The sequence below is a fragment of the Chaetodon auriga genome, chromosome 6, assembly GCF_051107435.1.
Source record: "Chaetodon auriga isolate fChaAug3 chromosome 6, fChaAug3.hap1, whole genome shotgun sequence".
NCBI classification, from domain to species: Eukaryota; Metazoa; Chordata; class Actinopteri; order Chaetodontiformes; family Chaetodontidae; genus Chaetodon; species Chaetodon auriga.
Window position 1 is genome coordinate 9,996,566 of NC_135079.1, and position 22,943 is coordinate 10,019,508.

A 22,943-nucleotide genomic window follows, 5' to 3' on the forward strand; every position below is an offset into this window, starting at 1 on the left:
GATAAACAGCCAAGTCTACCACTAAGCAGCAGAAACAATCTGGCAACGAGTCCTCTGCAGTCCAGAGTCTTTATGCCGTGCTTGATTGTGATGAGTCCCAGCTGTGTTGGAGCCAGCTCTCAGCCACCTGGAGAACCCGACCAGCCTCTGCCAAAAAAGGAAACACAGGAAACAAAGCCCCACACCTCTCCACAGTGCATAAGAAAACACTACAGTTTTCCAAATCGCCACAGAAAATGTTCCAAAGAGCAGCAGTTCTGCCAATGTCTCGAAGGTAACAATGAAAACATGTTAACCTTCAACAAAATGAATTAGCAAAAAAGTTGGTGAAGTTTTGTGTAGATTAATTCTTAACAAGATCATTGTCAGACACCAGGGTTGTCAATCAAGATAAACAGAGCACAGCCAGTTTTGTGATTGGTTGTTGCTTTGCACAAATGAAACTGACAGCCAATCACATAACTGGCTCTGCTCTGCACATTTTGAAAAAAATGACATATTGAAAATAAGTCATGACTGTCTGCTACAACTGTAGGGGTAAATATAAGCAACAAAAAAATAACATTTGACAATAATGAGCTGAGTTTTAAAAATATGTTAAAATATATATTTTACAGTTTTGTTACATGGCCATATTAGATATTGTGTATGCATTTTGTGATTATTATTTCTTTTAAAAATGACTGTTGAACATTATGGGTCTACATAGAAATCAGACCTCCAGAACACTCCAGTGAGATCTCTTTCACCCTTCGTATACGGAAGACTATTAAATAATAATGCAATCTTCATCAGACTAGCTTGCAGCTTCATCTCAAAGGAAAAACATTTTAATCAACCCTTGCAGAGGAAATGAATTAAACATCCATATTTACTTAGTAATCCAACAGTCATCACTCCACGAACACGGCAGATAATTTTCTTTGACGAGTCGAATATTTGGCAGATTATAATCCTGGCTATTTTGAATGTTGGCACCAAACATCACCATGCAGTTCTCCATTTATAATCCGGCTTAAAGCCTGAAACTTCATCAGCGTTTTATCAGATCCTCCTTCATGCCACGCTCTGCTCTTGAAAAGAAATCAACAGCTACGACGAGCATCATTGACCATATGTTATTTTATTGCATTGAATTCAGTAGCTAAAATAAAATATGCCTAACATACATAGGTGATGGAATCCTCAGATTTGTTGGTTAAAAGGCAGCAAAATGACATATAAATATATAAATACATGAATGACTGACACCTCCTCTCCTGCACGCACCTTTAAGTTGAATGCACTCAAAGTAACCTCACACTCGATCCGAGCTGATGCTTCTGGCAGGTGGTGTGGTGGTGCGGGGTTGGAGGAGAATAGTAATGAGGGATTGATCGAGCCCATTGGCAGTGACTGGCTAGTGACTGATAGTATCTCTCTTCCCTCGGGGTTGGGGGGGGGGGGTCAGAGTCACAACAAACCTCAGGTTCAGTAACCAGGCAGCTAAAGCCACTGGGCAGGATCCTCTGATGATTTGACCTGCTGACCGGCTAGCTGCTCACAGTTCCTCGCCAGCCACAGGTCCAGAGAGAGAGAAGTACCATCTAAACACATGAGCTTATTAACAAGGATTTAAGAGTCTGGTTTTAAAAAAGCAGTCAGTGATACACGTCTTATTGATTCAGCATAGCATCACAAAGCAGCAACTGTTCAACAACAGATGTCAAATTTTACAATCAAATGATGTAAAATGAAAGAGGTAAATATGCAGCAATATGACCCATCAGGGTTTCTTGTTAACCGTGTGTCCAAGTAACTGCTTTTAGCCCTTTGACTGGTGCAAGAAACATTCAGATCAGTCTTAGTGCATTGCTGGTTTCAGGACGTTTGATTATCCGCAGTTGCTTTTTATTCCGTTTAGTTCCCTTGTTTTAATCTGCTCTAACTAAAAACAGAATCTCACTCACTGACTCAAGTGCATCGATTCACAGTACCTTTGTATACCCATAAAAAAAACACAGATTATTGCATACAATGCTGATGGCACACAAACCTTGGCTCAGGTGTATGCTCTGTTCCAGAGTTATTGTCAGGCTGAAATGAGTTGGCATCAGGTCGTGCACCGAAACAGTTTTTGGAGGGACGAAACGGAAATGTGTGCGTTGTCTCTGAAGCTGAAAACCAACGTCGCCCTCAAGTTCAGCACATTCAAAAATTAATCCCCACTCAGGCAGACAAACATTACATTACATTCATTACTTCAGTGTTTTTGATCTGATTTGTGTGACCCACTTGGGTGTGCAGTATTGCTGAAACACTATCGTGGAAGACATGCCGTCATCAAACCATTGCGTTGGGGGATCTCTGAAACGAGCAAAGTGCACAGTCTGTCTCCTCTAATCTCTTAAGGGGTAACCTCGCATTCACGCGACACACTCAAGTGGTGGGAAAGTAATGATATAAAAAAGGACAATAATTTTTGGTTTCAATCATAAATGGATACAGTTGTGGGCAAATTTCCAACTAAACGAGTGTCTCTAAAAGGTTACACAAAATTGCCTGGACAATGGGGTTTAAACAAATACTTATAACAAATCACAGAGTGTGGTTATAATACAATACATAGAACAATTGATATTTTCATGAGGTTCTATATATACCCATCAGTAAGTTTGGGATTTTATTACTATATTCAAAGATGCAACATCCTGTAGAAAAAGAAAAACATCATTGTCCTTTATTATCCATGATCCATTCACTCTGATTAAAAATGAAACCACTGATCTCCAATCTGATTAGAGCAACACACCCTCCTTCTTTAAAATTTGACAAAACAATGCCAAGACGGAGGGGATCTCCCTTTTGTTCATGCGTTACAGGAGGGTGTGTGTGAACCTCACAAGTTGGATGGAAGTTTGGACTGTTTGTGTTCGGGCTCTAACATCTTAGCGGGGGATCTCGCGCGGGGAGAGTGAACACCAATGGACTGGTTCTGAGGTTCGGGCCCTGAATGTGTCCGACTGACAGGTGTGGCTTGACCCGGGATTGGGCTGTAGGGTTTATTGACAGCCATGGGGGAGGAGAGGGGGTTCAGTGCCCCCGCTACGCCCTCGGAGGAGCCGCTCATGGCCAAAGGCCTTTCCTGGTGTATAGAGCTGTGAGAGCCTGAGATAGTCTTTATTTCCTGGGTAAAGAGATCCACCGAGGACTCGGCCCTCTCTCTGAGGGAGCAGGCCACCCTGGCAGGACATGAGGTCTGGGGGGTTACAGGGCTGTGAGAGCCCACTGTGGTGCTGGGGAGCTCACTGTGGCAAACTGTCCTTCCCCTCACAGGGCTCTGTATGCTGGGACTGTGGACCGGAGGCGTGTAGCAGGGCGAGGCCTCGGCAGAGCCATACTGGGCCAGGGAGGCGAGGGCTGAGTGCTCAGGGAGGACCTGGGGGAGGAAAACAGACTGGAGACCTGCAAGGCTGTGCTGCGCCAGAGAGGCTGCGGCCCCTGCTCTGACTCCAGACCCTGGCTGATTATATCCAGTGGAGGACTGGGTGCTGGTGATGAAGGGAAAATGTGGGAGGCCCAGACCAGCGGATGTCCTGCCTGCTCTGTCATGACCGTACCCCATCTGCTGCATGGTGGCATGAGAGGTCTGCTGCAGCTGGCTTAGTATGGGGCCAACTGAGCTGGAGATCAGAGGGCTTATGGTGGAGGCAGAGGGGGCTGAGAATCTCCCTACTAGCCTCCCTGGCACCCCCTGCTGGAGTAAACCTACCGGGTGTGGCGGGGTGGTCATAGCACCATGGAAGGGCTGAGAGTGGAGCTGAGCAGAGCAGGTGTAGGAGATGGTGGCCTGGCTGATGGGGAAGACTGAGGTCATGCTGGATTGGGGAGGATGGGGCAGGGGCTGGTGTGAGGGCAGAGGGCCCAGAGGCTGCAGGTTGCTGGTGAAGATGGGCTGGGACATCAGTGTGGGTGACACAGGCCCAGCAGAGAGATGTGTCCTGAGGGACGCCAGTGTGGGAGTCTCCACCCCAGATCTGAATTTAGTGGAGCTGGCAGGAGAAACAGGTCCTGAACCACAGATGCTGGACGTGTTAGCTCCAACATGGACTCTCTTTGGATGGGTGGTGGTGTCCTTCAGGGTGCCTGGTGCCAGAGGATGGTGGAAGAGGATGGGAGGCAGCTGGGATTGATGGGCCAAGGCCAGAGCAAGTGGGGTGGTGGCCGCAGCAGCCTGGAGCGGGGCCTGAACTAATGGGGCCCAGATGACTGGGGTGGGAGATGGGGGAGCAGCAGGAGGGTTCAAGCTGGTCTGGATCAGCTGTGTGCACTGGGCCATGTCACGGTCATGTTGCACTATTCTTTGGATGATCTCGCTCTCTTGGAAGTTTAGAGTGCCAGAACTTTGGTGATGCTGGACTTTGTGCTGAAGAACAGAGTTCCTCTTCCCTGTTGAGAAAATACAAATAAGACCATGCTTTCTTTTTTCCCTCATTAATAAGTGCACACGACATATAATTAGGACAGTTCCTCAGCACCGTAGGCTTGTGTCTCTCAATGAAAAGCCTGAAAAGTGATAGCGTAAAATATCTATATACCTGCAACCACGTTACATGGATGTTCAGTTCTTATCTGAGGTGTTAAAATACAGCAAAATGTAGCTGAAACACTGAAGACTGAGTGGAGAAGTGAGTACAGAATGTAAATCTTAAAATGGTTTGTGGACTACCATTTTGAAGCCTCAAGTTTGGCATTGCGGCCTTCGTCATCTTGTTTTTTGTTTTTCTTTTGGAGCCAGAAGTGGCAGTCATGTTGTACTGAATTGAAACTAGCGATTGAGGCCATAAACTCCTTAGGAAACTGTTTAGTTTTTTGACGTCGTAAATCAAGTAAGAAGTAGGGTCATTTTCTCATAAGCTTCCATACAGTCAGACTTCTCGTTGCAACCACTGGACATTACAAACAATGCAGGCTAAAGAAGCTCTGACCACCATTTATACCGCCTTGAAAATGACTCATGTTTCTCATGCTACACACACAACAGGGGTACAAACAGAGAATATTCCAGTAGAAAGTGCCACTGTTTGTCTATACAGTCCACAACAAGTTCCACAAAACGGTTGGAGGATTGTAGTAACGTCGCCTCTCAGTCTCAAACAGACATGCATGTATTAAGCCTTCATGCCTCGTTTTACCTTGAACCACCACACCCAATCCCTCCCAGGCTCTTATTAAAAACTCCGCTCTTCAGTCTGCTCCAGAGAACAGAACAAAAACACCATATATGTGAAAAAAAAGGATTTTTGACTTAGAATCTGAATTAACTTGGTTAATATTTCACGTTTGAGCGTCAAACAAATTGCTCATCATCCTAGATTCCAATGTTTAGATAAGCCTGAAGAAGAGTGCCAAGATTATGGATGCATTAATGATGCGACAACACCGATGACCTAATGCACTTAATTCCGCAGATTTAATCCATCCTTTAATGTGCGTGCTGTAATGTTTTCTTTGTAATATTTCCTAATTGCGTATTGAAAAAAAAAATCACCCATCCATCCATTTATTCACTTATCCTCGACTGATATTAATGAATTTAAACAGCCTTGTTGCATCCTGTGTTTAAATCTGCAGCATTAAACATAGTATAGGAAGGACAGGAGCAAAAACAATTAAAATAGCAACATATATCATTATATCTCTTGGCAAAGGACTCACCGATGCGGTCCAGGCGGTCCAGAGCCACAGTCTCAAAGGCCCTCCTCATCATGGGATACTCCTCCAGCACCTCGTTGAAGTTGTCCACCGACAGAGAGTACAGCCGGCAGTAGTTATCTGCTCGCACGCTGGCTGTCCTCCTGCCTCGGGTCAGCAGGCAGATCTCTGCAGGTGGTGGAGGGGGGGAGTTCAATTATTTGTACCATTTCTTTAAAACATGCCCTGCGAGATTAACAAGGATTCTTTAAAAAAATGGGTAAATAATATGAAGCGCTTCATGATGATTTTCCACTTTTCTCATACGAGTTTTGTGGCGCCTTGCAGCCACATTTCTGTCTTTTTAGATCCATTCATAAAAGCAAAGGCAAAAATAGTTTTATTAGTGCGAGACGATAAAACACAAAAAGACCGATGCCTTTGAACCCCACAGATGGAGCACTTAATGCAATTTCTGCAGCTTACAGTTTGTCCTGACCTCATCTGTCGTGCCAGATCAGAAAAATAAAATAATGCGCCATTAAAAAAAAAAAAAAGTAGACATACTTTTCAGGACAGACATATTGAACGCAGATTCACACGCTCTCTCTCTTCCCTGTCCTGTTTAACAATTTAATCTATTTATTACACATGACACCATGGGATTTCTGACATATTCATTTTGCCATGTGTTGCTTTTAAACACACATTTTCAGTCCTTATTTACCATCTTTAAATATGTGTCTGCATTCGGCTGTGATGAGGAGCTTTAAGACAACGTATCTGTAATGTTTTGTGATCATCGTTCATTCTTGTTACGAACATGGATGCTGAACGTCACATTAGAATAAAAAATAATCTCCATTCTTTGGTGTTGAGATAAGTTGCTCAGGTGGTTCGATCACACTGCTTTCAGTTAAAAAAATGCAAGTAAAGTAAATTATATATCGACGTTTCCTGGCTGACATTTGACGATGGCATTTCACTTTGCCACACAGCTGGATGCCGACGAGGGCGGCAACAAATGGAAAGTTCTGGATCTCAGCTTTAAATATGGTGTTAACAAAAGGGAAAACCCCACAGATGGAATCAAAGATCACAAAGCTTTGCTCCTCTTAGTCCCGAGCCCTTTTAAGGAGATGATGTGGACAATTTTTCCCAGCTGTAATAGTCAGGGAAGTTAATCTGCTGAGTGCCAGAGCAAAATAAATCAAAACAAATCATACTATCTGCACTCCTTCACATCCATTCAAACTGACTCGCTGCCAGCTGCAGGTTATATTAGCATGCAGTACGCACAGCAGGCTGTGTGCAGACTTTACCTCCAAAATAAGAGCCGTCGGACAGCTTGGTGTCTTTGCTGCTCTTGGTCAGGACGCTGACGACGCCGTGCTGGATGAAGTACATCTTCTTGCCGATGGTTCCCTCTCTGATGATGTAGTCGCCCGGCTGGAAGACCTCGAAGCGCAGTTTGGTCAACATGGAGGTGACGAAGTTTGGATCGGCGTTGGCGAAAAGAGGCATGGAGGCCACCAGCTTGCGACAGTTAAAGTTGATGATCTCCTGCGGAGAGGCAAATACAAATTTTAGATTTCAGAGCTAAGGCAACACAAATGTCAGCCTTAGTACATGAGTACATTTCAATCAGTGTAAATGCAGGGCGGTCAGCGGCGGCTCGGTGCTCTGTTAATGAGGCTCTCTGTCCTCCACTCAATACTAATCAGATTACATGACCGTTAGCATGCAAAGCAAGAGAGCAACATTAGATTACACAAATAATTAACTGTAAAGCAACGAGGATGCTGACTTCATCATTTCAGCAAACTTCCTGATCTAGCATATATAAGCAGCAGGGAAACATTTAATAAATGGGCTATAACACACGATAGCTGAGCTGTAAGCAGATATGAGGGCATTTTGAAGTGGTTATTAATGCAGAATATTTTTCAATAATCATAAATTCTTCTGTGAATAGCAGTATTTCATATCACTGCGACTGTGTTTCACAATATTATCAATCATCATCTGTTCAAGCAGCCTGTACTTCTGTCTGCCCACAGGAGGAGCATTAATAACACATACTACACTGCATTAAATGTAAATGAAAACAGAATGCAATCATTTCCAAATGAACTGTGTTCACCGACAACAGGATTAGGGTTAGCGTTTATTTATGTTTTATACAGCTTCCCAACTTTTTTGGAATCAGGTTTACACATTACAGTGTGTGCATTATGCTGACTCAGCAGTATTAGTATCGTAAGGACAGCAACAAGGAAGATGACTTCTGACCTCTCGCAGCGGCTCGTTCAGCTCCTCCAAAATGCTTTCCTCGTCAAACATCTTGCCCTGATATCGGTGCTCGTAGTACTCGTGGATCCTCTGGCGCATGTCTGCAGGCAGCTTGTGGAAGGACATGTACTGCTCCACCTGTTTATACTGCAACAGCAACACACGTCCAGTGATCAAGATGATGAATAAAAGCATCGAAGTGAACAAGTGCCGGGGAAATAACTGTAACTGTAATGTAGCTGCATTCAGAGACAAAATGCAAAGTCACGTCAAAATGAAAATATTAAACTGATTGATGTGTTGGCTCAGAGGTGGACTATAATGTGTCTCATTATGTTAACAGTCAACTGTCAGGCCATCTGTGAAACCTGCCCACAGAGCAGTGCTGTGCCTCTGTCCCATCTGACAAATACAGTTGTGCTCTGCAGGCTGCAGCTAATAACATTAACTAGTGTGTCCTTCAGCGGTGTACTCCACCAGCAGAGCACATACGAATGTACCCAATCTCTGTGTACGTTATGTGCTGCTGGAAGGTACCTCTCTGTCTCATGTCTCAAAAAGCTCTGAGCCTTCCCATCTATTCAGTCTCCCTCTCTGGGGCATTTTCTCCCTCAAATGTCTTCAGATTTATGCCAGGTGGGTAGAAGTCGTCACATCACTTTGTCACCATTTTAACTGCATTTCAGTGGAATATGTATTCAGATCCTTACTTAACCCCCTCTAATGGAAATCCAGTTTTTAACCTTGTTAACACGTCCATATGGTGTTTTTATATGCGACAAGACGCATGATGACATTTCTGCCTTGGAGCTCCGGTGGACCAATGACGGTCACACAAACATGGTTCAGACAGCAGGATTTCATGGGTAACATACATAAGGAATGTTCCCCATCAACTTGCATGGTGGCTACAGTGAAACAAAGGGTATCAGAGGAGTAGCCGGGTGTTTGGCCAGGTATAGCTATATATCTTTGGCAAGTTAAGTTTCACTATTTTCAGAACGATGGCAGAGACATGTTCTGTTTTTGGTTGCAAAGTTGCAAAAGGAGAAGTGGTGAGCCTTCATTTATCAGCAGAGGATCTGAAAATCCAAGAACCAAACATCCAGGGAAAACTCTGGTTTGCAGTGGCAGATGGATTTGCCTGATGCTGTTCCATCCATTTATTCAGAGTGTGCAGGATAATGTTCCTCAACATTAGCCTGCTAAGTTACACGATGATTCATGTCAAATGCTGACAGGACGCTTTATATGGGTTGGGGGTACTATCAGCTAACTGTGGTAAAAGTATTGAAAGTAACAGGACACATTATGCAGGAAAATAGCCCCTATGAGTGTTATATTATCGTGTGTTATATTATGGGATTACTAACACTGATGCATTAATGTGTAAGTAGCATTTTACTGTTGTAGTTTATACTGTTTGGTAGTTTCATCTATACCAATGCATATTATTTTAGAAACTGGTCATATGTTCTGTACGTAAGTCATAATCTGAAGACTAAAGCTGTTAAATAAATATGGAGGAGTAGAAGTATAATGTAGCATAAAAGGGACACAGTGCTTGTGTAAATGTCCTTAGTTACTTTCCACCACTGCTTCCAACTCAGAAAGTAGATTTTCTGACAAATGTGAGCCCAGCAGAGAACAAACACCCACCTTCTCTTGGTACTGCCTCCTGGAGGAGTCCAGAGACTGAATGAGAGCAGTCGCATGACCCACAAACATGGCGAAGCAGGTAGCGCCCACAATCATGCTGAGGATGGTGAGCCACACGTCAGCCATGCCGATGGGGGGGTACAGGCCGTACCCGATGCACAGCATGTGACTCATGGCCTTGAACAGGGCGTAGGAGTACTGCTGACCCCAGGTGTCATTCTGAAAGGCACGAGGAGGAGGAAAGACAGAGTTTATCAATATCCGCAACGCCGGAGCACATCTGTGACGAGACGATTTAAGATCAGAGCACCAGGTGATGACGTCTTTATTTTCCAGGTATTTTGGCTTTGAAGCACCTGACTGACGGCCTCAGACTGTCGTAAATCATCCCTTTATCACATGCATGCTGATTTATGCACCTGCGTCACTGTCCTGCTTGATTTTTTGGAGTAAGTCTATTTCAGTTACCAGTACACCTGCTCATATACTCTGTACTCAGACTATTAATATACTAACAATTCTTTTCATTATTGATTAATCTGATCATTTTCTCACTAATCGATTTGTTTTGCCTATAAAATGTCCAAAAATTGTGAAAAATATCCTCTCATAATTTCCCCCAGTCCAATTCAAGCAATAGCGATATTCAGTTCACTGTCACATGCGACAAAGAAACAAATTAAATCCTCACATCTGAAAGGCTGAAACCAGGAAGTAAAATGATTCATCAATTATCAAAATAGTTGACAATTAATGTCATAATGTGTCTTAATCTTACATCAGTTAACCTAATCAATTAAACAAAGTGTTGCGGTTTAAAAGCTCACAATCAGGACTGTGTGGCTGTGCTTTGATCTGACAGCAACAAAACAACAGATCAGATTTTGCTGCTAAATCCTGATTGGTGGACAGAAGTATGTGACATCATCTTTCTCAAGCCAACGAGAAGAGAACGGACCAAACGAAAAGCACAGAAAATCTTCCAGCACTGTTGGCTGAAAATGTTCTTGCTCAAAGTAAGAAAGTTGCTGAAGAAACAAGTTTAGCACAAACCCTCTTCATCTAAGGTTGCCCTTAAATGTTCATCTGAGGATGCCTTAGAAAAAAATGAGGTGCATAAAATCACCATAAGGCTTTCCTCAGGACGCGGTCAGGGAAAACTCTGTGATCTCTAAGTGTTTGCCCTCAATGCCAGCGACTGCAGTGTTCCTTCATGCGCTGCTGGAAGGTCCTCGGTCACCTTTTCTTTCAGGGAGACACAACCAGCCTCTTCACAGTGAAACAAATTGTGGAACTTAAGACAATGGTTGAATTTATGGTGATTCATTTTTGGGACAAAAAGACACTACGAGCACAGATCTGATGCAGCTAATGTTAGCGAGCCAAACATAACCGGAACTCTGTCTTATATATTTACGTTAGCTGTATCGTTGTATTGAAACTGGCCAGTTCTTGCATCCTGCCGATGTTTCATCTCCTTTCTTTTCTTTTTCTTCATTGCTTCATGTACACAATAAGATTTCTGGTAATGATTTTGTCAGTTACTTCTTCTGCCTGTGCGTATTCGTTATGGCCTGGGTTAAATTCTCATCCTCCGCCGCGTTTAGCTTTCTTTTTGTTGTCCGTTTTGGAGCCGCTGGCGCACACTGACGATAACTCTGCCAAGACACGCTAAAGGATGATGATGTGAGTGAGGCGAAACCATGGTAACTGAAGTGCACACATGCTGCATCATGACAGGAACTACCGTGAAAGCCTCAGTCTAAACACTTAGGCAAGTAGACAAGCTAAGAGGCTTTATGCAACACTCCTAAATAAACCCCTTAGCTTAGGGAAATATACCGCATTAGGGACAAACTTAAGTGTAAAACTTAAGTTAGTTGATGCAGCCAGGCGCGGGGCATTTAAGAGGAACACATTTGGATGCTGTCTGACTCATAAATAATCCACTTACCACCATCTTATTTCTGGTGACCCAGCAGTCAGGAGGGAAGTCCTGCAGCATGGGAACCAGGAACTGCAGACAGCCATCCCAGTGACACAGCAGCAGCATCATACCAATCAGGTTCATGATGCGCACCATGGCACTGGCCAGGTCATAGGTCATATGGAAAACCTGTGACGCAGATTATCAGCGTTAATGGAACAGAAACAACCAAATGCACATCTCTTTGTAAATAAATCTATAAAAATTAAATTCTCTGTCATGCAATCAGAGGATTTGACATGTACAGTAGGTCCTGTGTGGGCCAATGGACACGGGGGTCCTACACCAGGCCACGATGTTCTTAATCTTCTACAGACCACCAGAGGCTGTTTCAGTGTTGCGTAACCATCTGCAAGCAACACTAATGGCCTGGCCTCGGTCGGCATTATAAAAATAAGATAATGCAGGAAAATATCTGTTATTAAGTAAGTTGATTGTGTGTGAGTCTCAGAACCAACAAATTAAATCTACAGCTTTAGGAATATGGACATTTGTGGGGGGGTTTTTACAATAAGCAGTATTGTGTGTTTTCCCTAAGAGAAAAACAAGTAGTAATCCAGACAAGGTTAAAAGTTATGGGAAATCTGCTAATGCAAGGCAAATCTCACTATGTGCAGCACTACAGTCAGAGGAGCATTTGAGAGTAGAGCTGAGAACTGTTTGTTCTTATGTGAGAAATGTCCATGTTCCCAAAGCAATGTGGCGTCTTTACATCAGCGGGTTTGTACAACCAGCAGTTCAAAACTAAAAGATATTTAACTCACTGTTGTAAAGACTTTTTCACATTCAAAATGCTGTAAGCGGAGACGTTTTGGCACTTTTTCCTTAAAAAATGACTGAAATGATTCTCAGAATTGTTGCTGATTAATTTTCCGTCAAATAATTGGCGAGTAATCAACCAGCTGTTACAGCTCTATTAGCAAGTCTGAAGTCTTACAACCTCGATTTCAAAAGATTTGGACTCTGTGTAAAATATTAATAAAAACAGAACGCAATCATTTGCAAACAAGCTGTTTACATACGACGGTTTTACAAACTGTTTCCGAACTCATGTCGTGATGTTCTTTATCCAATCATGTGTTCACAAAGTGGTGAACCTCTGTCCATCCTCGCTTGTGAGTGACTGAGCCTTTCCAGGATGCCCCTTTCATACCCAATCATGATACTATCACCTGTTACCAATCAACCTGTTTACCTGTGGAATGATCCAAACAGGTGTTTTTGTTGCTCCTGTCCCAACTTGTTTGAAATGTGTCGCTGCATCAAATTCACAATAAGCAGATATTTACAAAAGTCAATGAAGTTGATGAGGTCAAACACTAAATATATTGTCTCTGTGCTGTTTTCAGTTGAGTATATGTCAAAAAGGACTAGCAAATGATCACATTCTGTTACGTTTATGTTTTACACAGCGTCCTGACTGTTTGCAGTCAGGCTGCAGGATCTACCTCTTCCCACTGGTGGATGTAGCGAATGAGTCTGGAGAGGCGCAACAGCCGCAGCAGACTGAGAATCTTGGTAAAGCGGACGATCCTCAGGGCTCGGGCCGTCTTGTAAAAGTCCGAGTTGATGCGTGTCTCTACGATGAGAAAGATGTAGTCCACAGGTATGGAGGAGATGAAATCCACCACGAACCAGCTCTTCAGGTACTTGATCTTGATCTGCTGCGGGTCCAGGATGATCTCGGTGTTGTCCTCCTTGACGATGCCCGTGCGGAAATTGAGGACCAGGTCCATGAGGAAGAAGGTGTCAGAGACCACGTTGAAGACGATCCAAGGCGGCGTGTGCTCGTCCTTGAAGAAGGTGATGCCCACAGGGATGATGATGAGGTTTCCCACCATCAGCAGCAGCATAGTCAGATCCCAGTAGAACCTGAAACACACACATTGCAACTAAGCCAAGTGATCTATGTCAGGACGCATGAGTGATTTCTGAGGGAGGTTTTCTGGTGAAGGGTCTGACAGTGAAGAGAGACGATGAGGGGAGAGAAATGTGGAATGACACAAAGGTTCCCAGCTGGACCCGAACAGGGGACACAGAACCAGGGGTGAGCAGGACTGCAAAACAAGCAAAAAAAGTCATTTTGTTTAACGAATGAGTATTTTCCTGTTTCCTTCTCTAAACTGTACTTCTACTCTTTCCTCAAATGTATTTTTGAGGCAGTAATCCACTTTTTACTTCTCTACATTTGCAGTTTATACCATCATCCCAACTAATCTGCTCTAAATGCAGAGATTGAGTGGAGAACGCGTGAGGAGCACCTCGACTGCTGCTGCCTTTTGACCATGATGCCACGATGCCACGATGACGGGACAAAGCACAGAACAAGAGGCAGTTTCCAGAAACACTCCCTGGCCAGAGACTGTCTGGCAGTTACATGATGAAGAGCTTGCTGTGCCTCCCTTTTAAAAACTCCTCTTCTGACCACTGTAGGCTGAACATACTGCAGATGAAAATGTTGATGGCTAGCTAAAATTAATTTAGTTTTATCCACAAGTACTGATTTTCATTACTTTACTGGCCCACACACATTAAAATGGAAAGTAACTTGAGTAACTTTGAGGAATTTATTAACCAGGCACTTTCTACTTTGGCTTGAGTAGGTTTCTCAAAAGGTGATTTTCATTTTTACTTCAGTATTTTTTTTTTATTGGAGTAATTTTTCTCGAGTATAGACTTTCAGTACTTTACCCACCACTGTGCAGAAGTGACCAGAGCACAGAATCAGCTGCTATTTTGATAATTAAATAATCGTTTTAGTCACTTTCAAAGCAAAAATGCAAACCAATAAGAGGGTTTGATGCTTTTGTTTGTCATGTATGACAGTAAACTGAATATCTTTGAGCTTTGGTCTAAAAGAATCAATTTGAATATGTTGAATATGTTGTGAATATTCTATCTATGAATAGACAAAACAATAAATGGGCTGATTGAGATAATAATCAGCAGATTAACCAACAATGAAAATAAATAATAATAAATGCAGCCCTAGTATGACAAATGATTATCAGCGGTTTGGACTTTTGGGTCTGTTTCCTTTCATCAAATTGGTTCAAAAGAATCTGAGCGACACAGGAACAGAGCATTAGACACCAGTTTTATCAGTGGTTGCTGTTCGGCTCACACAGAAGACGTTTAAAGTCTGAGTGTGTGTGTATGTGCATGCTGAATATCTGCTGCATATTCACAGCAGTTCTGGACATGTAGGAACTTCAAATAGATATTAATCTCTGGGCGACTTGCAGTCGCACACTGTAACTCCAAACCCAGTAGATTTACGTTCAAATGAGCAGAAACAAGGCAAACAAACTGCTCGAGACTAAACAAAGCAAGACGACGATGAAACAACGATGGCTCCCTAATTCAGTTCAATACTGGCCTCCTGGCAGCAGTGACAGAGAGAAAATGGGTTATTGGGATTCATCTGAATTTCTCATGAGGAAATATTGATTTTCACAACTAACTAAACCCTCAAGTATCAGCAGCAGAGGGTTCAATATCGCCTATAATTGCACATAAAAATGGGCTGCTTTTAGCTGTTGTTTACAGCAAAGTCAACAAATTGCATTTCAAAGTAGTTTCATTAAATTTCGAGGCTTCGTTAAAACTTGTGGCAAATCAGAGGCAGCAGTCCTAAGATAAATATAGTCACGTCGTCTGACACTATATGTGGTTGTTCCACTGTTTCAGATCATGAGATCTGATATTGTCAGCTGTCAGATGGAGTCTGCAGACTGCTTTAAAATGTTCAGGAAACATGCACATATACAGCAACACACACAAAGGCCAGCCAAGATATGAAGTGTGTCTGTTAACCAATTACCATCTTGAGTGTATGTGAGACGAGGAAGCATGCACGTGTGTGAGTGCATGTCCGATCCATTTCAGAGACCTAATTAAGCACTGATCGATCCAACAGGAGCCTGACACACCTACAGGGCCGGCACAAACTGGGGGGGGGGGGGGGGGGGGGGCAGACGTGCGAGGGCGCATGCATTACACCACTTAAGGGTACTTGTGGCATGTGAGGCGGCATAGAGTAACGATACTGTGTGAGCCAAATGATTGAGAGGAAAGAGGAAATCAGAGGAAATGCAACATTTTCAAAAGCTCTGGTTGGACACACTGCCTTGTCAACAGGTCTAATTCAAGACTTTAATCCATGATTGCCTGAGAGGAAAGAGGACTGTTTGTCTAAATGTGAGTAGTATGTGATGATGATGATGTCTATGGATGCTGCAAACAAAATCAATAAAGACAAAGCTAAGCGCCACGGGCAGCTGAACTGGGTTCCTGACCGGGGTCCATCACAGCGCCAAACCTTCACGGGAGAACATCACAAAAAGAGGGAACCAGCAAGGGCAGGGTGGCCATTTGTTCTAATCAGCTTTCTGTTGTTCTCTGCCAAACAAAGCATTTGCATTCGTCTCTTCATCTGCCTGTTGTCTCTGCGGTGACACACTGGTCCTAATTGCACTTCCCCTCTCTAGCTAAATCCACCGTTATCTCCTGGGAATCCATGTCATCTCCAGAAGTCAGCTCCCATCAGCCAGATGTTGAATAGTTAGCATTACTGCTCTGCACACGTCACTGTGTGCTGCAGAACAGTGGAACAGCTGGACCACAAAAAAGGAAAAAAAAAAAAAGGTCTGCAGGGGACAGTGCATTACTGCCGTCCCCTGCAGACCATCCCGTTTGCTCATCGGCTGACTGTGCACGCAGCATTCGGCCCACAAAGCTCAGACAACTTGCTGGTGTAATCTGGTGTTACCATGAAAATACAGCAGTTGTGGCGTCTCTGAACCTCGACTGGTCCACAGCGGAATCTTGCACTATTTGGGTCAGAGTGCAACTATGTTAAAGAGCATGAGAGCACAAAGAGAGGGGAGTTACAAGCTAAGTGAACACAAAAAGGCTTAAAATGGTGAAAGGAGCTTAGATCAATCAGGACAGCTGAAAAAGGGATCACATTTGTACTAGAGATACTTATCTCTTGCTGCCAGAGCACAGCTGAAGCACAACAGCCTGCATGCAGCTCAGTGGCTTAACACACACCTGTACTGTGGCTCAGGCCCACCAGCAATCATATTAACCATATTTACACAGCGTGCCAGTTCAGTATGTCTGCTGCTGTATCCAGCATAAAATAAAAGACAGTAGTCACTTATGGTATAAACAACTGAGTTTGTGAAAGACACAGGGAGAGGATACACACTGTACTGAGCTGCTGCACAGTGGTCATGGAAACACACAGTATGTCAGCACACAACTGTTACAGATATTAGGGGTGAAGTTGAGAGTTTGCAGGATTAGGATTGGATTCGTCAGTAAGCCAAAAATGACCCAAATACTCTTTAATGGCGCAAAGGTTTACACCTGTAACTTGAAATGGGATCTGCAGGATGAAGTGTTCGCCTTAAGAGGCCCTCGCCAGGCACCTGCTCCTGCTCACAGCGTGATCCAAAGCGAGCATGAAGTAATGACACCTCGTACACAGAGTTAACAGCTGGGTGTCCTGATTCCCCACAACATCATTTTCATTTCAATCTCTCTTTCTCTCTCTCTATGTGTGCGTGTGTATGTGTGTGTGATCAGTGTTTCGCGGTGTGTCCCCTCCCCGTCCACACCATCTCTGCTCCATTAGACTAATTGTACTGTAATAATCTCCACTGATGTGTGCTTCTAATATCTTGAATGGTCATGTTACCCTATTTTGATTACCCCATTTCCAAGCCCCTGCTGCACTCTCTGTAATCCATTGCCCTCGCTAAATGATAAAAAAAAAAAGTGTAATTCAGATGAGTGGAAAAAAACTGCAGTGACACACATCGGCGTACAACTGGCCAGTGAAAATATGATGACGGTGAGCCTCAAGGTTAAATGTCATGAAAATCCCTTGACGGCGCTGATGAACAGAATGCAGGTTTGTATGCAGCATGCAATGAAATGCAGAACATGCATGAATGCATGGCTGGCAATTTAGGGAATTACAGGTTGGCTTAGTTTGGTGCACAAATTCAATGTATAAAATTGTACAGAAAATTGGCTGGTTGGATTACCATATAGCCTATTCTTGTGTGAAACCATGCACGCGTGCGCACACACACACACACACACACACACTTCTGCAGGCCACTCAAAACAGAGACTTACATACACTTACATCCTACACATGTATGATAGAATTGAGCTTGTAAGAGGATTTTGTGTTCCAGCTCCTTTACATCAGATGTTTGCCTGTAAGAATGGCTTGTGCAGGTTAAATTTAGAAAAGGATCATTTTTAGAAATCATGTCATTTATCTGTTGACGGTGTGTATTTATCACTAAGGCACACTAAGCTCATGTTATTCTGCACACACTCCTGACTCTCATGTTATCACAATATCAAAAAAGCATTCGTGCATGCATGGGGATTAGAGTGTGTCTGTGATATAAAGTTTATAGAGACCTGATCATATTTGAAGGCATTTTCTGTCAAGATTAGGCTGCTCTAAAATGATCACGCGAGCCTAAAATGTGTGGCAGGCTCCCTGCTGCACTTCTCTGTAAGACACCACTGCTTGTCAAGAAAGGTTTTCTGCGCACAAATTACCTAAAATCACTGTACGGGTGGATTATCCAGAAGCCAGCAGACTTCACTCGCTCCCTCTCATGCTCCACGGCCCTCTCACTCCCCAACATCCGCAGGGAGAACTTGTTGACTCCCGGTTGGAGCATCGCCCCAAACTGCCGGTGCATGAAGCCGGCTTGGTACAGCCGGTCGTCCTCAGGTATTATTTGCTCGCTACCCTCCAGCTTGATGAAACTTGACTGGTCGAACACAGACGCTTGCCCGGTTGCGCCACTCAGACCACCCGTTGCCCGCTGCTGGGCCCCGGGGCCGTGCTCACCGGGGAAACTCTCACTGACACCCGCATCAGCCTCGGGGATGAGGCGCCGCTGCTCCGCTGGATCTGACCCGGGAGGATGCCGCCCGGTGATGGAGGAGATGCTGCCCCTAAATAAGCGACAGTCCCCGTTCAAGTTGGTCTTCACAATAACGTCCCTTTCCAAGTCTTCGCTCCTGGCCTCCTCAATGCTCCTGCAACTGCTTGCAGGAGACGGAGAGGACAAGTGTTTTAGCCGAATACTTTTCCTCTTAGTGTCCTTGTCGCCGTTGTCTCCCTCGTCAATCACGAAGGCTTTTTGCCCAATGTTTTGCGGCAAGCTGTAGAGCCGTTTGCGCATGGAAGACTGGAATCTTTCCATTTTGAGGAAGGAGAGGCGATGCGCTCTAAGGATAGAAAACAGAGGGATGAATCATGAATCTCATACACTTGGGGTGCCACTGGAGGCAAAACAGTGACGGCGCATCCGCAGGACGGGTTGTATCTTATCTGACACTTGGGACGTGCCTCTCTCCCCCGGTTCAAACATTGAGATGCGTCAACAATACGTGGCCGCTTCAATCCGACGGTCATGTACAGGCGGTAAACGGGAAATGCGTGTAAATCCAGGTAACCCCACGGCGTGCAGACGAGAGCGCATCAGGATGCAGCATGCTGAGCGTCGGACGTGCCGGAGTGGGAGAACGTTGCTGCTGCTGCTGTTGCTGCTGCTGCTGCTGAGCTCCTCAATGACAAAGCATGATCTCCACCTCCCCAAAATATCTGAGCTCCCTGCCAGTGCCAGGTGATGACACACATGCACGCAGCTGGCAGCTGCATTCAAAGAGCGCTGACATCACTGATCCATCAGCCGCCCGCTTTCTAATAACGTGAATATTGATGGAGTTAATCTATCGGGTTGCCATAGGAGCCAGGATGGCACATGCGCTCACCCCGCCCAGTCAGGACAACTGGAGGGGATGATTCAAGGATGCGATCCAACCTTGGAGTTCATAGTTTACTAGTTGAGAGAAAGCGACGGGACGTCAGAGATTCTAATCCTTGTGCAGCATCGTGCAAACATTGCGTAGAAAGAAGAAAGAGTATTACAATAATGCGTCGTACTCTGGCGGCCAGTTTATGTTGGAATCTATCCTGAAATCACACTTTGTACTGACCTTATATCTGCAGCCTAAACGGTCTTTTAGATACCCGCATGACGAATTGAAGCATGCGTAATGGGTTGTAACAGTTGTTTTCCGCCTTTAAGACACATCATGATAATAAAATAGACAGCGGGCATTACACGTGTGGTCGTAATAGTCTCAGAATTGCTCTATAATTCTGCATAAACGGTGTTTTCAGTCATACAAAATGGATGAAAGCTCTAGAATTACTGGCAGCAAATTAAAGTACAGTCAGAGGGTGCGTTTGCAGTATGAAGGACTCTGCATTAGAGACATGGGTTTTATAGAATAAGTGTACCAAATTTTGATATGAAACACATGAATGCATACTTAGCTGGTTAATACACAAGTTCATTCAATCAGGCTGCAAACTCATTTTTAAAACGACAGATTACAAGAAACAAACCAGGGAGAAATCTTTGAACTGATGCCCGTAATCTATCACCCCACCAGCAACCGGGCGGACACTTGGGACGTGCCTGTCAGCCATGCTTCAAACAATAAGATGTGTCAACAGTGTTTGAGTCCCTGTTCCACAGAGACCAGTATGGTACAGGGGCTGAAACATCTCAAATGAACAGAGGAATTGATTATTTCCAGTTCTGCATAGCCAGATCTTTTGATCAACCCTTGAACCTCCATCTTGAGCAAAGCTCTCCGTCCCTATATTATAGCAGATACATGAATATTATAAGTGTGTTTAAGTGTGAAAAAGACATTTTCAGTCATAGGAAAAAGTGATATTTCCTTGACAAAGACCAACAAGGCAAATTTATTTGGTGAAAGGTTGTTGACAGCTGTGTTACTGTTGAATGACTGAATGCAAAAGTCACTGAAATTATTTAAAACATACAGCAACACAGGGAGAAGTGAACAGTTTGTTTATGCCAAAATATCTCCACATGATACAGTAATAATCTGATATAATACATTATCATTTATGAGAGCTCAAGATTTCCCCTGATAGTACGCAACGATATGCAACAGAGACTAATTAATTTTCCAATCAGCGGTTGTAAACTAGCACATATTTAATTGAATTTCCTGTTTCCCTTTATTGCCGCTTGTTATAATGTGCCCCTTTCCTTCAGCAAATCATCCTACAGAGCCAGAAACAAGCTGTATCTTTGCATCAGCACTTCAAGTTTGGAGTCTCCTGATCATGAGCTGCCCAGATTAGGATTTCACACTGTGTCTTATTTTAGTGTCATCACTCTCCACTCTGTTCGGAGGCAGAGAAACCTCGTAGGCTGAGCTCCGTGTTCCTGTCATTTATATTCACTGTAACAGTGAAACTCTTGTTTGTACGAGTCTGATGGAACAGTCGAAGGCAGGAGGCTACTGATTCATGTGCGCTGCAGCCAAGTGAGATAATTTCCTCTCCTCATATGATTTGGCTCATTTACACTCAGCTGCAAGTTTATTAGGTACACCGAACTTGAACCAACGCAGTCTAATTCAATTGTCAAGCTCAGTTTGTCTTGAAACAGCTGTAGAGACATGTGGAGTTAACTTCAAGGTTATTCAGGAGGCTGCGGTTTGTGGTTCTGTTGTTGCACTTCACAAAGTTGTTTCTAATATTTTGTCCGCCTCTTTTAAATCAGTAAAGGTGATCTACATAATAGCTTTAGTTAAGTATAAATAAACGGAGGGTATTCTGCATCTTATGCCGAAATGGTTATTTGGAAACTGTTCTGTGTGCTGTTTTCAGTTTATCATGAGTGATTTTCTTGCTGTCATGTTCACATTTTTAACACCCTCATGGGAAAACTACATAATTTCACATGGGAAACGTACACTGTTTCACTACAGTGATTCTCAATGACCAGGATATGAACTGGTACTACTCAGTCATAGCTACTGGGTCACAAAAATGTTATTTGACGAGAACCGATCATCCATCCACTACAGCGCTGAGCAGAGTATTTTTATGTGTTGTGAAACCTAAATTTCTTAAGGAAACGTAAGAAGGAAAAATTCTTGTGTCAAGTTCATTAACTTTTGCAGAAGAGCAACAGAAAGCATCCTGACTTGAAACATCATATATGTTCACGGTCCAGGACAGCAGGGCTCTGCAGCTGGTGATGAAAACCACCCAAAACATCACCGGTGCCATCTACTGAGCATCAGTGATATCAGTGAGGTGTCTGCACAGAGCCCAAAACATACTGAAAGACAGTATCTGTCTCAGTCACAGCCTGTTCATCCCGCCGCTGTCTGCCAAGCAATACAGAAGTATCCACAGAGCAGCGTCTGTCCTCAGGCTGTGAGACTCCTCCACTCCACCATAATGAACTACTTTTTATGACTTATTATTTATTCGGCCATTAATTTTTGTTTTGTAAGTACCATAAAGGCAGCACAAACATTTCATGATACAACTCTGCTGTAAAACCATAAATAAATGAACCATGCACGTCTGGTCTCTGGCCATTTACGACATAAGTGCAAGTGTTCAGATGATAACGTGAAACGGAGGACGTGCAGCAAGTGCCAGAACAAAACCAAAGGAAGGCTACAGTGTGAATGTATTAAAACTAAAACTATAAACCTCTCCAACAACATTTAAATGTACCCACTAAATACAATCCACTGGCCTGTTTAGGAACTAGTCCATCAGATTATCATTGAACTTCACCTGACATCGCACTGTCTGAATGAGACGTTAATCCACACAGACAGAACTACAAATCATTTTTGTCAAGAGTTGTGTTCCTTTTTTTTCAGGGTTCACAAAGTCACAGATGTCTCTTTGCTCTACAAATGAACTATTTGTATTCCTGTTTGAATCCCGGTGACATATTAATGCAGAACACAGCATTACCTCATCAGAAGCAGGTCCAAACCATTAAGAGACCAGTTTAAAATGTATGAAAACACATTACAATATTCCATTACTCTCCAGCTGGTGATAGTTATTGGACATGTGTCCAGAAGCCCAACAATGAGACCCGGCCACTGGTGCCATCAGCCAGCAAGCACAATAACATAGCGCCCCCCTTTGCTGTACTGCTGCAATTTCCCAAATATTGTGCTGGATGTGCTGCACATTGCTGCTTTAGGATAAAACAGGAGATAAATACATTCAGTTGCCAGTTTATTAGGTACACCCAGGCCTTTCTAAGACTTTCAGTTGAAGCAAAAACTGAACATTATAATTTTGACAATGATAGAAATAATTGCAGGATTGTTGTATTAGACTGAAGAATTTCAGCTTGATGTACTGATGAACTGCCAATTCAGTGTGCACGAGGTGTTTCTGTATCTTTGTCATAAC

At 43.6% G+C, this 22,943-nt stretch overlaps 1 protein-coding gene across 1 annotated transcript; it reads right to left on the reverse strand.

The window, feature by feature from the left end:
* Positions 1-1,103: 1,103 nt before the first annotated feature.
* LOC143322718 (potassium/sodium hyperpolarization-activated cyclic nucleotide-gated channel 3-like) lies at positions 1,104-19,227 on the reverse strand. The gene is made up of 8 exons (XM_076734104.1): positions 18,206-19,227; positions 13,060-13,483; positions 11,579-11,740; positions 9,625-9,843; positions 7,966-8,112; positions 6,996-7,236; positions 5,698-5,862; positions 1,104-4,428 (listed from the first exon to the last, which is right to left on the reverse strand). Exons 1-8 carry the CDS (start codon positions 18,859-18,861, stop codon positions 2,879-2,881), a joined length of 3,564 nt encoding a protein of 1,187 aa, XP_076590219.1. The 5' UTR covers positions 18,862-19,227; the 3' UTR covers positions 1,104-2,878.
* Positions 19,228-22,943: the final 3,716 nt, after the last annotated feature.